Source organism: Thermobia domestica, chromosome 1 (genome assembly GCF_964235325.1).
Source record: "Thermobia domestica chromosome 1, izTheDome1.hap1.1, whole genome shotgun sequence".
Lineage (NCBI taxonomy): Eukaryota > Metazoa > Arthropoda > Insecta > Zygentoma > Lepismatidae > Thermobia > Thermobia domestica.
Window position 1 is genome coordinate 180997468 of NC_137454.1, and position 15134 is coordinate 181012601.

Consider the following 15134-nt stretch of genomic DNA (forward strand, 5'->3'; position numbering starts at 1 on the left):
AATGATGTCCAACAGTTCATTGTGTTTTTTACTAACATTCATGTATTCATAAAAGTCGTATTTTCAAACTAACGTGCATAACTATACCAGCCCCAGTGTTTAGTTCGTTTGCAACGTTGTTTCTGGAATAAACGCATTTAAAACCTCAATAGCCCCGTTAAATAGTACTGTCATAAAAGTTCTGTTTATGCTTACGTTCTTAAATGTTCGCGATTTACTTTACTGGTAATGGACTGTCTTCTAACAATGGAAACTTCCAATACTTGTTTTTAGTTTTTATTGTACCTTACTTATCGCTGGTTTTTAACTAACACTTAAAATAAACCACAAAGTACATGTAATAACTGCACTGTGTTCATTGCACTTAAATAACAAACTTAACTTAAAATTATGGAAGAAATGTTCGTGCCTCGTGCCTTATGCACCGTCTCTCTTCAACACTTTCCATCTTGAATAACAAATGAAATCTAAATTTCGTACAACCAGTGTTTCCAGTTCTTAAAAAAATATTACTACATAATATGAGACTTAACATGCCGCCCGCCAAAAAAGGGTTAGTGACCTTTTTTTTAAAAAAAAAGAAAAGAAAACAAACTTTACATAACAACAAATAAAATAGACTGAAACAGGAAATAAATATACTTTAACATGAATGACATTACGATTCATCATTATTTGGTAAAACACAAAGTCCTCTAATTGAGCGTTTATATAAACCATTGGAAGTTTTAACAGTAGCCACTCGAACCAAACCGTCAGGTCCAGAATGCACTTCAGTGATGACTCCCAATTTCCACGATAGAGGAGGTAGCTTATCTTCTTTGAGAACCACCAATTGACCTGGCTGTATGTTGGCACAGCTTCTCTTCCACTTATTTCTTCCTTGTAATTGTGACAAATATTCCATATACCATCTTCTCCAAAACTGTTGAAATTGTTGTTGGATCCTTTGCCATCTTTGAATTGAACTAATCTTCTCCTGATGTAAGTCACGTTCTGGTAGTGCTGTCAATGGTTGACCAATAAGAAAATGACCAGGAGTTAATGCTACTGGATCATTAGGATCATTGGATAATGCTACAAGAGGTCTCGAATTTAAGCAAGCTTCTATTTGTGTGACTAATGTTGTTAATTCTTCAAACGTGAGATATGACATTCCCATGACTCTTCTTAAGTGGTATTTAAAGGACTTAACTACAGCCTCCCAAAGACCACCGAAGTTGGGCGAATATGGCGGAATAAAATGCCATTGGATTCCTTCAGTAGTTGCAAAATTCTTAATCCTTTCTTGATAGTCAGCTGTATGCAACAACTTTGCGACTTCTTGAAGTTCCTTGTTGGCACCAATGAACGTAGTTCCATTGTCGCTATAGATATGCTTGCATCTACCTCGACGAGATATGAACCTTCTCAAAGCAGCTAAAAATGCCTGACTAGTAAGATCACTTACAACTTCGAGATGGATAGCCTTTGTTGCTAAACACACAAACACTGCAATGTAGCACTTCACCTTTGTTTTTGACTTTCTAGTACCAGCTTTGATGTAAATAGGACCGGCAAAGTCAATTCCAGAATTTGTGAAAGGTCTTGTTAGTTCTACTCTATGTTTTGGTAGTTGTCCCATTAATTGTTCTGGTCCAGACGCCTTTAATCTTTGACGTGTAATACACCTTCTAATAACTTTCTTGATGGCATTTTTACCATTAGGTATCCAATACCTTTGCCTTAGTGATGCTAGCATTAACTGACATCCAGAATGTAGCAATCGCCTGTGTTCATGTTCTATAATTAGACTTGTTAGGTGATGATCTGGTGGTAGAATAATTTGATGTTTAGCGTCAAATTCAAGTTCAGACATCTTTAATCTTCCACCAACTCTTAGTAATTGTTCCTCACATATGAAAGGATTGAGAAACAAGAGTTTGCTCTTATTGCTAACTCTTCCACTTTCTTTAAGATCAGCCATTTCCTTAGCATAAACTGAGTTTTGAACTTCTCGTATTAGTTTGATTAAAACTTCTTCAATTTCTTCCAAAGTAAGAGCGTCTACATTTCTTCTTGATGCTTCTACTTTAGCATTCTTGGAAAACCGCATACAATAAGCCAAGACTCTCTGAAGTTTGTTCAAAGTAGAGAATCTTTCGATCATACTGTTATCTTGAGTTGTCACTAAGTAACATGATTTTAATTTCTTCTGTTCAGGAATCTCTCTGAGTGGGGCAGGCTCCGTCTTAGGCCAATCAAGTGAAGAACACTGTAACCATTGAGGACCGTTCCACCACAAATTATTATGTATTAACTTGTCAGGACTTGTTCCTCTTGACATAACATCTGCAGGATTGTCACTTGAAGCGACGAGTCTCCATTCTCCTCCCACTTCTTGTACCTCAGCAACTCGATTGCCAACAAATGTTTTCCATCTATTTTGACTTGCTCTTAACCATGCTAAGACCACCATAGAATCTGTCCACATGTATACCTGGGATATTCGTTGTTTTAATGCCTTAGTTACCTTCTTGACACGTTTTGATGACAACACTGCTGCACATAACTCTAAGCGAGGCAGGGAAATCTTCTTTATGGGCGCCACTTTGGACTTAGCACATAATAGCTTCGAAGTAACTTGACCATCCTTGTTGACGGATCTTAAATACACACATGTCCCATAAGCCTTTTCTGAAGCATCTGAGAAAGCGTGAACTTGAATGTCTATCAAGGTACCTGACTGAAGAACCATTCTGTCTACACTGATATCTGATAATGAAGGAATGAATTCAAGTACTGTCTTGCATCTTTGCTGTAGTTCTTTAGGAAGTGTTTCATCCCACTCCAATCCTGCTTGCCACAGATCTTGAAGAATTATCTTACATACGATTGTTATTGGACTAACAATTCCCAACGGATCAAAGATTGAAGCAATAATACCCAACATTTTGCGTTTTGTTAAATTGTTATTCGATCTTTGATTTAGAGTGAATCCATTCATCACTTGAAGTTGATCAGTTGCTGGATGCCAAAGTAATCCTAATGTTTTGACTTGACCCTTATCGTCTAAGCGTAATGGAAGTTGTGTTTCTCTCAATTCTTCAGAGATGTATTCCAATAACTCAGTACTGTTGGAAAACCACTTTCTTAGCAAAAAACCACCCTTTTGCAGCATTTGTATTAATTCGTCCTTTATCTTTAAAGCTTCCTCCACACTTTCAGCCCCTGAAATACAATCGTCAATATAAAAGTCATTCTTGAGAATTTGAGCTGCCTTCGGATATTCACAAGCTTCTTCTGCACTTAATTGCTGGAGACACCGAGTAGCAAGGAAAGGCGCTGAGGCTGTTCTGTATGTGACAGTCTTTAATTCCTATGCCTTAATGGGTTCTTCTTCTGATCTTCTCCACAAGATCTTCTGTAATTTACAGTCACGCTCATCAATCAAAATCTGTCGATACATCTTCTCTATATCTGCAGTAAAAGCTATAGGGTAGGTGCGAAATCTTAATATAATTGACTGCAATTCGTCTTGCACAGTTGGACCAACTATGAGAACATCGTTCAGTGAAATGCCACTAGTTGAGCATGCGGATGCATCAAATACTACTCTAGTCTTCGTAGTAGTACTAGCTTCCTTAATAACTGGATGATGAGGCAAGTAATATCCTTGAGTAATATTAGAGTTGCCTTCCACTTCCTTCATATGTTCCAAAGCTTCATACTCTTCAAGGAATGCTACATAATCTGTGCGTAACTTGGGGCATCTATTTAACCTTTTTTCTAATTGTTGTAAACGCTGAACAGCTGTCTTATAAGAATCACCTAACTGGATCACTTCTTGTTTGAATGGCAGTCTCACTATAAAGCGTCCTGTTGAATGTCTTCTAGTGTTTGCGATAAAATGTTCTTCGCACTCCCTTTCTTCTTTCGATAGAGGAGTTTCTTGAATATCTTCTATTTTCCAAAACTTCTGCAGCTGATGGCTTAAATCATCGTTGTTGTGCAAAAAAATGTTCGATGTTCTGGCGTGAAGTTGTGCTTTGACATCTGATATTGTCCTGAAACTATCCATCCTAACTCTGTATTTTGGAGAACTGGAAACGCTCCTGGACGCACCTGTTGTCCTGCTTTTAGTAGACTAAAGAAAATTCCAGTACCTAACAACAAATCAATCTTACCAGACTTGTTGAAATTAGGATCCGCTAACTGTAAATTCGGTGGAAAGTTCCATTCTTTAATGTCAATATCAGCATCAGGTAAATTTCCCGCTATTTTGGGCAATACAAAACACTCAACATCTACACTAAAATCACTTACAGCAGAGAATACTTGTAACTTACTTCCGTATTTAACGTTGCAACTTACATTATTAATACCTTGTACAGGAACATTGATAGGAAATTTATTTAATTTTGACCTTTGAATGAAAGATTCTGTTGCAAAATGAGATTGGGAACAACTATCAAGCAAAGCCCTAACCATATGTAATTTACCATTGCAATCTTTAACTTGAACAACTGCAGTTGAAAGTAAAACACGCACATTACTTTTAGGCTTCACAGAGCAATAAGTACTAGTATTAACAACTTCCTGCCCTTGAGACATTGACTTTTCCCCTACAGGTTCCGTAACAGAATCATTTTCAACACTGGCAGCATGATTAGGCTGTGATTTTTTAAAATCACTATGCAATAACGTGTGATGCTTGAGATTACATATTTTGCATGCACTTAGCGAACAATCTTTCGCTACATGGTTGACAACTTTCAAACAATTAAAACAAAGTTTGTTTTGTTTCGCAAAACTTAATCTTTTGGATACACTTAATTTCTGAAACTCATTACACTTGTGTAATGCATGACTTTGTTGACAAAACGAACACAAAACAATAGTACTCACATAAGATTGTCTAGCATTTTTTACATCCTTAACAACATTAGATTTACTGACATGCGACTTTGATTGTGTAGACTTTACCAATTCTAAGGCCTGGCATTTATTTTCTAAAAAGACATGAAGTTCTTCTAAACTAGCAAACTGTTCCCTATTTGTTTGATTTCAAAGTCTTTACGTGTTTGTTCATCTAGCTTTTCCAAAACTAGGTGCGATAACAATATATCCTCCAGAGGAGTATCTAACTGTAACGCCTTAAGTGCATTTACGTTACTTATAGTTTGATTTAATAATGTCCTTAAGTCCGCCACTGAATCTTTACTGACAGTCGGTAATGAAAACAATGCCTTTACATGAGCAGTTGCTATTAGCTTTGGATTATTATACCTTTTGCATATCATTTCCCAAGCAAGTTTGAAATTTTCACCTGTCACTGGTATATTCTCAACTAATTTACTTGCTTCACCTGATAATGAGGATAACAAATAATGAAATCTTTGAATATCATCTAAACTCTGATTGTTTACAACCAAACTACTGAAAGTATCATGAAAATGTCTAAAATCTATAACTTGACCTTTAAATGTTGGTAGCTTTATGACTGGTAATTTTAGACACCCTGTATTCGCGGCTGAATCACCTGACGAACTTCTATTGCTACTACTAGCCTTCTCAGCTGTTTCAACAATTGACGTAATTTTTGCAAGAGTATCGTAGTAAGTAGCTTCAAACAACTCTCTATCCTGCGTGTATTCATTGTTTTCGTCCTTTAATTCAAGCTGTTTTTGCACTTCATCATATTCTTTGAATATATTGGGTAAACGTGAACACCTAACTTTAATTTGCATTACATCACCGTCTGCTCCAAATTGTTCAACAAATGTTTTCATTCTTGTAAAGGACGCTTTAGCTAGGCCTCTTGCCTTTATAAGAGAATTTGTATTTGCATCCATTGCTTGTGATATTTCTACCTGAAGTCCTTATAACAACAGAACTTTACACAAGTAAAAAGAAACCAAAAAAATATACTTAGCTACGTGACTGCTATATTGCGCCTTTGTTTTTCTTCAGATTGCAATGCACAGCTGAATGCGTAGGCGCGTACGTGATAAGTCCACTAGGTCAATTTTGCTTCTGATTATTAACACTCACTGTCTTTACACACACACAGTCAATATGAATGTTTGAATAATTCATTTATTATTTTTCTTGGCACAGCACTTCCTCCATCCGGCCCGGAGGACCAAAAAAAACTGTTTATGCTTACGTTCTTAAATGTTCGCGATTTACTTTACTGGTAATGGACTGTTTTCTAACAATGGAAACTTCCAATACTTGTTTTTAGTTTTTATTGTACCTTACTAATCGCTGGTTTTTAACTAACACTTAAAATAAACCACAAAGTACATGTAATAACTGCACTGTGTTCATTGCACTTAAATAACAAACTTAACTTAAAATTATGGAAGAAATGTTCGTGCCTCGTGCCTTATGCACCGTCTCTCTTCAACACTTTCCATCTTGAATAACAAATGAAATCTAAATTTCGTACAACCAGTGTTTCCAGTTCTTAAAAAATATTACTACATAATATGAGACTTAACAAGTTCCAATTGTATATAACATCTTGATATAAAGACATAGTTTGAAGCTGAAAAAGTTAACTTAAAGCCTATAAATAATCAACATATAGTTTTTTCGATTTCTGTAAATTTGAATTGTTGTCGCTTGAAACGTTGTTCAGCGGAGCCATTTAATTACAGAGGTACTTTCCGATCTATGGCAATGAAAGTAAACATGCCTTATCTTACGAAATACCATAACATTATCACCACTGGCTTTTATAATCGAAATAAATTAACCATTTATTCTTCCTCTCTTTAGATGCAATGTTTTGCCTCCTTTTATTCAGCTACAATAGATTACTATAAAACATCAGGTATCCCCTTCTTGGGTTAATGCAGTTTCTCTCCTCTTATTACAATCTCAACTTCCTTAAACCTTTGCTTACTATATTAATCGAATATAAATAAATATTACAAAAAGAAAATTCTCAATCTAAAAGTTTTAGAGAAAGTTTCACTTTTTTTCTGGGCCATCCTATAAGTACCGGTAATGTATTTTGGCACCGTGATAAAGAGAATGATAACTACTTGGAACACTACCGTTAGTCAGGAAAATATTCTCCATCAAATTCCACAACACTTTGCAACCTGTCAATTACTTGTTGAATCCCACGCTGAACATAGAATCAAAGGTTCTGTGTGCAAAGATGTGGATCTCTTTTCGTCGTACATCATCCTTATCTTGCACTGTTCTTGAGAAAAGTTACCTTTGCAGCTGCGAGAAGGAGTAGTCTGTTGACCCAAGATCTCGTGAAAACACCAAGTGGGGAAATTTTCTGTCAACCACATTCCTCAAGGTTCTTGCTAGTGTGAGAGTCTGTTATCACCGAGATGAGCACATCATTACGATGAACCAGAGCAGAACGTTTCTCCAACAATGCACTCAATAGATGCTCAAGCTGTTGACAATAGATAACTCCATTAATTGTCTGGAAAGAGTTCAAATTGTATTGAGAGAGAACATCTGTGCCCTTGTAAACATCAGTAATCGAAGACAACCTTGTTACGATTGTCATGCGCTCTTATATGGAATAAAGTGCGAATATAAAGCTTTACTGTAAGTATTCGAAATAAGTAACAGAAATTTACAAAATGATTAGAACCGTTTACCGCGAAAATGTTCTGTCTCGTGATCATGCATTTGAATGGCACGTCTAATTTTGCGATAGAAGTAGAAACGTGTTGCAACACATTCTTTATCCTGAGGGCGGTCATATGATGATCTGATTGAAGCACATTGCGAACCGCTTCGCCTTCGTCACCCTGAGCGACCAGTTAATGGACACTCACTTCTGAGGTAGTCAGAAACATATTCATGTCCATCACGACCATAAGATATGGCATTCCGGTGGTAAACAGTTCTAATCATCTCGTAATATACTGCTAATTTACCTAACTTAGAGCAGCCTTAGTTATGTATAAGAATCCACGACAACTTGAATCAAGGTATATTCGATGGCTGACAATTAGAAGGACACAAATGATTTCTTTAGAAATATTCACACGTCCTACAAAAGAAGAATATTGTTGCATTAATCTCACATCATTAAACAATTTTATGTCATTAATAGTTACAGAGAATCAGCACCAGTCTTGAAACTTCGTTGCGAAACCTTACGCATGTGTACAATACGCATAACATACGAGCATAACCTTACTCAAAACATACGAGTATGCAGATTCGCAATTATTTATAGAAATGTACTAAAGTAGCACAGTAGTTTATTTTAGTTGTTAGTGCATTTACTGTTTCACCTAACTAAAATGTTATGTCTCTTGATTTTTTTCTAATTAACTTATATTGGAACGGAAAGTGAAAAGTCATGTCGAATTGATTTAGCTTTTAACATCCCGTTCAGCAGCGAGGCTATATGAGACGTAGAACTACTGATTAACGTGGAATCCGAATTACGTGAGCTCCCGCCGGGAACCGAACTCGGGTGTCCTATGTCACAGGCGTGTACGCTAACCGCTTAGCCACGAAAGAAGCTCTGAAAAGTCATGTTGTTTTGCATAATGACATCTTATATTACTGCAGTGAGTAAACCCAAGAACGCAATTATTAACGGTTAAAGTAAACAGTTATTTTCATAGTTACAAATTGTAATTATTAGATTTTCAAACTAAGCCATGCATATGTATCAGAGCTCTTATTGAACGGCTATGACCATTTGTCTGCTTGTCTGTCGATCAAAAGCTACAAGAGATAGCAGTGTCTGGAATTGATTCAGCTTCCAAAGAATATATTCCATCTCATAGGTCAACATTGTATTCAATCTGCAAAATTTTGACGTTAACCACATATTGCTTTCAATATTGATTGCCATAGGACGAAAACGGTAGCAGATACTGAAGCATTTTTTTTTACTACTCAGCGTCTGAAGAAGAGATATCATCTCTACACACCTTATTCTACTAAAATCGGAGGTTGGAGAATTTTCTTACTAGTTCCGGGTTCAGTATTGATCTCAATAGAGCAAAAATGGGAAGATTTAGCGAAAGATGTCTAGAATAGGTCCAGAGCCCCAAAACTGAATTATATTTACCCCGTTAACAATCCTTTCAATTCGTGAGTGGAAGAAATTTTCCTGTTTTAATGTTGACTGTAACAAAATAAAACATGATAACATCGAGAAAAGTTTCATGGTGTGGATTCAGTGCCACAAATTTACGTTCCATCTTCGACTTTACTTTGTTAGTATTATAGAAAGCTGTAGACATCTACTACCACTTTCGGTTTGAATATTAATCTTTTTTATATATCAAAAACAATGAGAGATAGCAAGAAATATTTTCTTGACATGACTTAAGCATTTCAGGAATAAGTTTCATATTTGATCCTATTAATGTAACCTGTATTACGACTCAAAGTTATAGAGCGACTATCCAGTTTAGTATTAAGTTCACATATTTTGGAAGTCTACCCCAGTATCACTATGTGAAACAAAAATAACTTGTTCTTTAAATAACCAATCTACCATCTTCGGTTTCGGTTTTTAATCTGTATACTGAATTAAACTAATGTTTTTAACTGAAGGAAATGTTTATGTACACTGTTCTAAACATTCTCTGATAACTTGAGTGTTACAAGTGTTGAAACTGACTTGACATACATCATACGTTTCAAACTTTTATGGTATGATTTATTGTTGGCTGTGTTGAAATCTTACGTTAATTTGCATAGTAATTATGTCTTTCATTTCGCTCATGTGTAATACTAATTTATAGAACTGCAATTGAATGATATAAATGAAAAGAATTTTACTGAACTAACTAAATATTTACAAAGATTAAATAATGAAGTGGTAGTCTGTCTTTAATTCTTGCAAATATGGAGGACAAAAGTGGAAGAAAACTATATAGATATTGAAAAGGGAAACATCACTTTCCTGGGTACCCTTCGATGCCACTGGTTGTAAATATTTCTTCATTGAATGCATTTTGTTCCTTCTATATAGCAAATGAAAAAGGAAATACGTGGCGAGAACTAAACATCATAGAACATCTGAAAACCATGCGTGTTTGCCTGATCTGTACGTTTCAAGGGTAGATTTTTATTAATGATGCAGGTTTTGATGTGCATTTTTTTTGTGAGACCATTTCTGCTGTGTTCAGCAAAGCGTTTATAATTTACTAGATGGATCAATAGGATCTACCCGTTGATAGTAACCACCGATACATCGCATCCAGAGACATCGATAAGATTAATGACTTTCATTATCGTCGTTTTTGTCTTCATGTTCGTATCTGTTAATGCTCTGTGGCTTCTCCTTCGAAAGAGAAACACAGTTTGGCGGTGCTACCTCTTTTATGGGTCTCATCCAGAGCATCGTCAATTAATGTACACAACTCTTACAGCGAAAATGTTCTTTCTAGGAAATATACAACGTTTTATAATGAAGCTGCAGCCTCAGTGCTTCAAGCATGCTTTCATTCTTGCTACAAAATGTCCTTTTCATAGTTCCCTTGAGATCAGGTTTCTTGCAATAAATGCTAATCACTTCCTCGTTTGAGACATAGTTCGTTTGTTTATCTTTCTACTTTTAACGTTTATGGGAGAATAAGCATTACAAGAAGGTACTAGTAGCGTATATCATATTTTCTCCTTCTTTAGTATGATGGCATCGTTTATAGTTTCATAGTCAGCTATTATTTAGAAGTACACAAACTATATTTTCAAAAAATTCAACCAATAATAATAAGGAAAAACAGGAATATAGAACAACATTCTTTTCTATGCTGCGAAATGGAGTAGAGTATGATTTTCAAAGCGAAACTAAAAATATTGATGCGAAGAATACGATAAGTATGATGTAATATAAATGTTCATAATATACGAGCTTGTATACAGTGGTGAATCCTTTACCAGAGGGAAGTTACATCGGTGGAAACATATATGTTTCTAATAAGAAAATGAACATTCATAACGTATTATTATTTTCTTTCCTTTGTCATATGTAAATGTGCTGTGCATGTGTTGTATATATACTAGCCTTCAGCTAGCTGAGGACTTCGCTCTCTAACTCTAACGCTTCTCATATCCCTAATACTTCTCTAATCTCGAGATATGGCTACTTCGTTACAACAATTGCAACACTCACCCTTTTTCCTTTCATATCTAAGAGAATATCAAAAATGCTTAAATACGTCTTTACGTCTTTAACTATATATTAAATTAAAAGCCTGAAACCAACTTTCATTTCTTGTTGTCTATATCCTTAACGGATTTCAAGATATGGCCATCTTACTTTAAGAATTACAGATCTCCCACTCATGTTTTTCTTTTTACTCGCTGTTTTTCTTTCCTTTCAGGGGAAATGTCATGAAACGCTTAAACAATTGTAACTGCATCTTTTTGCTTCCCGCCTTTTTCTTTCCTTCTAGGGTAGATACCAAATAACGGTGAAAAACCTATCTTATTATTTTAAATGGGAAGTTTATACAGTATATCAAATTATGTTTCCTTACCCTTCAGAGATTTGGAGATATGGTTATTTTACTATAATAATTGCCACCTTCGTTCCCCCTTCCCTGTTGAATTTCCAAATATCCTTCGTTAGTGATATATAACGTCACAAATCCAAGGACACCCTCAACATTTCCTGTTTCTAACTAAAGCTGTTTGACCTGTGTTGATCGGTTACTCACTCACACATTCCGTTTCATTTCCCTTCCTATACTTGCTGTATAATTTCCAAAAATCCTTCCTTAGTGGTACTTACGTCATAAATAATCTGCACTGTCAAACTTTAACGTTTCTGCTTAAGTGGTTTAATTGGGCGTTGATCAATTGGTCCCTCAGGATTTTTCTTACTCCCTCACTTATACTCCCCTCTCACTCCCTCCTATATATACCCTTATATATATATATATATATATATATATATATATATATATATAGATAGATAGATAGATAGATAGATAGATAGATAGATATTACTCTGCTCTACTAAATCATTGAATGGCACAAACGAAACAAAACAACGAATTTGCCATTCTATAATTATACATTTTGTATTTGTCTTATATTCAGAATTATAGCACGTAGTTTGAAATATTTTAGTTAGAACAACGAATTTAAGTTATTCGAGGAGCAAAAACTGTCGAATTTAAAGGGGAAAATGAGAGTAACTCCAACACTGCTCAACCTGGTTTCTCGAGTTTGAATTACTCAATCGCTTCTATAAAAATCATTACTCACTACTACTGTGAATACTGAGGATATTGAACAATTTTTGCTCTTCGTTACCGATCAATACTACTACTACTACTACTACTACTACTACTACTACTACTACTACTAATAATAATAATAATAATAATAATAATAATAATAATAATAATAATAATAATAATAATAATAATAATAATAATAATAATCATACGGGCACACATCAGCATCCATATTCTGGATATAGAACTAAATGAATAATAATGCTTATATAAATTCATCTTTCAGAAATATTTTGAGTGGACATCAGCTAATATGACAATGTTCAGCTTGAGATAGGAAAAATATTCAGGAAAAGAGTCAGATCTCAGGAAATTGGAAACATAGTTAACTTTTGGATCTCATTAAAAAGGATATTAATATTCAGATTAGAAACTTAATGGGGGTAATGTTATCGCTCTTAAAACGAATTATGTAAGTTTTCTTATAAATTATTATCACATTAGTTTTTAATTATAGAAGTTTCAAGTCGTCCAACAGCGTTATAAAATATTTCACTCGTTTATATTTTTATAGCCGTAACAGGGAGTCACGTGACTGCATACTACCTTTTGTGGCATTTTGAAAACAAATTCATTATAAGAGAAAGAATTTACACAGGATGTGTCACAAATATGTGATTTTAGCTCTAGATAATTAATATCCAAATAGCATGTCTTAGACTTGGGCTACGTAATACAGGTGTGAAATGATTTAAACTAAATAGCACTTGAATTAAACAGGATAATTCGACAATACTTTTAACGTTCATAATTTCAAAAACACAAAATTGTTTTACATGTATTGTAATGGAAATTATCAACTCTCTCAAACTGAGTGTAACTCTGTCTTTGAACTTGTATTTACCAAAGTGTAAATGAAAATGGTTTTGATTTTTTTTTTTAAAAAAATCAATAATTGTAATTATTTGATTTTTCCACAAAATTCTAGAAAAAAACAAGTGATCCTTGCAACTTCCTCTTAAAAAGCAATGCAAGTTTAACTTACAATTAATTTCACGAATTTCATTTTAGCAATAAACTTAAATACAGTTATTTAGCTCAATAATGAATTTGAAGATTTACTTTCTATGTTCGTTACTTCCATGTTCATTACTTCTAGTAACTACATCACTTACTAAATCTCACTCATACTCAGCAATTTTCAATAAGAACAAAATGTCACAGGAAATATTAGAATTCACCATCTTGTCGACCTCATTATTCACAGATTTAGAAACGGCTGCGTTGGATAATCCTACCAACTACAGTGCTCAATTTGAATTCTAGTTTTCTACAGTTTAATAAAACGTTTTAAATTTCTTATTTAAGAGGTTGAAAAGTTTCTGCACTTTCTGACTTTTATTTTAGCACTGTAATGTAACCAATAAACTGTTTTCTTTATTTAAATAAAATTTGAATTTAGTTATTTAAATTATGAAATTTTGACAGACGTTTAGCTCGTATATCAATCTTTACTTGGCACTGACTACACCAATAATTAAGTTCTCAAAGTTTCAAGTTCAAAACTTTTAATTAAGCCATATTTTATTTTATTTTTATCTTTTTATTTTTTTGTGTGTAATTACGTTCCAATTTAACTTGGTTATCTTAGACTCAAGTTTCACAGAAAATTAACTCGCAATTAACATGACTAATTTATTTTTAATGACAGATATTAATTTGCACTAAATCTTTAAATTTAGTTCAGTTCAGTGGCGGCTCTAGCCCGAGATCAGGGAAGCCTAGCACCCAGTTTTTTAAGTGACAAAAATAATGTAAGCTATTATATATATATATATATATATATATATATATATATATATATATATATATATATATATATATATATATGTATATCATTTTAAAGTTCATAGTAAAGTCATGATATACCTATCATAGTCTGGGTTCTGGCTGCCCGTCCAATTTTAACCTTCGAGATTCGCCACTGGGTCAGTTGCAGTTTTATTGCAGTTTAGCATCCCATTGTCATTACTACATCACTGCACTTGTCATACAGATTGCAACATTCCACTTTTACTTCACTCACTCTAACTGAACATAAATAAGCATTCGTATTTTCACGAATTCTTTCATACATAAAGATATGATATAGTCACAGCTTCATTAGTCATTCGATTAAACTGTAATAGTGTGTGTTGGCTTGCGAATAAATCAATATCCGATTATCTATTAGATACAAAAGTGAGGCAAATAAACTGAACTGTACTTACACATCATTTAAACACAGAGCACTAAATTCGCATCAATTAAAAAAAAAGAAGAAGAAGAAAAGAAAAATTCCTCCATTTTCGTATAGGTGTTCCAGGCAGTCGAAATATGGACTGAAATCTGGGATTTTCAGTATTTGCAATGAACTGGAAGCGCAGAAGTGTTCAGGTCGAAGCCTACTTTTCAAGTTCCTACGGCACTTAGACACACATAAAAGCTGACGTGTAAAAGTAGCTGTCAGTTCCCGACCTACCTAAGCAAATTAAGTTTCACAAAAGCACCTGTTCACAGCAATAAAGACTTACAGAAGAAACTTTGTTTTTGAAAGAATTATTATTAGTAGGGCTCGGAAGTTGAAGACTTAAACATTGCCAGAAAAGAACCTATAAAAAGACCTAAAATATATATATAAAAAGGAACAGAAAAACTGGAAAAAAGGACGTAAAAATACGACCGAATTTAATTAGAATTACATATTTAATGAATAAAATGCACAAGAAATACAAGCTTCTGGTAGATTAATTGTCTGTCCTTCCACAAATTGAAGTACAAACTAAAATAAGAAAACTTCCCCCTCACTCTCTCCCCCCCCCCTTGCTGGAGGACATTGTTACGCCTCCTTATCTGATTTGTGATTGTAGCAGATCTGGTCTTATCAGTCCAGTCGTAGAAGAATGTCTTATCTTT

At 34.3% G+C, this 15134-nt stretch overlaps 2 protein-coding genes across 2 annotated transcripts; both read right to left on the reverse strand.

Moving 5' to 3' along the window:
* Window positions 1-658: 658 nt before the first annotated feature.
* Window positions 659-3160, reverse strand: LOC145674114 (uncharacterized). The gene has a single exon (XM_081743948.1). The coding sequence runs from the start codon at window positions 3158-3160 to the stop codon at window positions 659-661; it is 2502 nt and encodes an 833-aa protein (XP_081600074.1).
* Window positions 3161-3358: 198 nt separating this feature from the next.
* LOC145674150 (uncharacterized) lies at window positions 3359-4060 on the reverse strand. The gene has a single exon (XM_081744002.1). The coding sequence runs from the start codon at window positions 4058-4060 to the stop codon at window positions 3359-3361; it is 702 nt and encodes a 233-aa protein (XP_081600128.1).
* Window positions 4061-15134: the final 11074 nt, after the last annotated feature.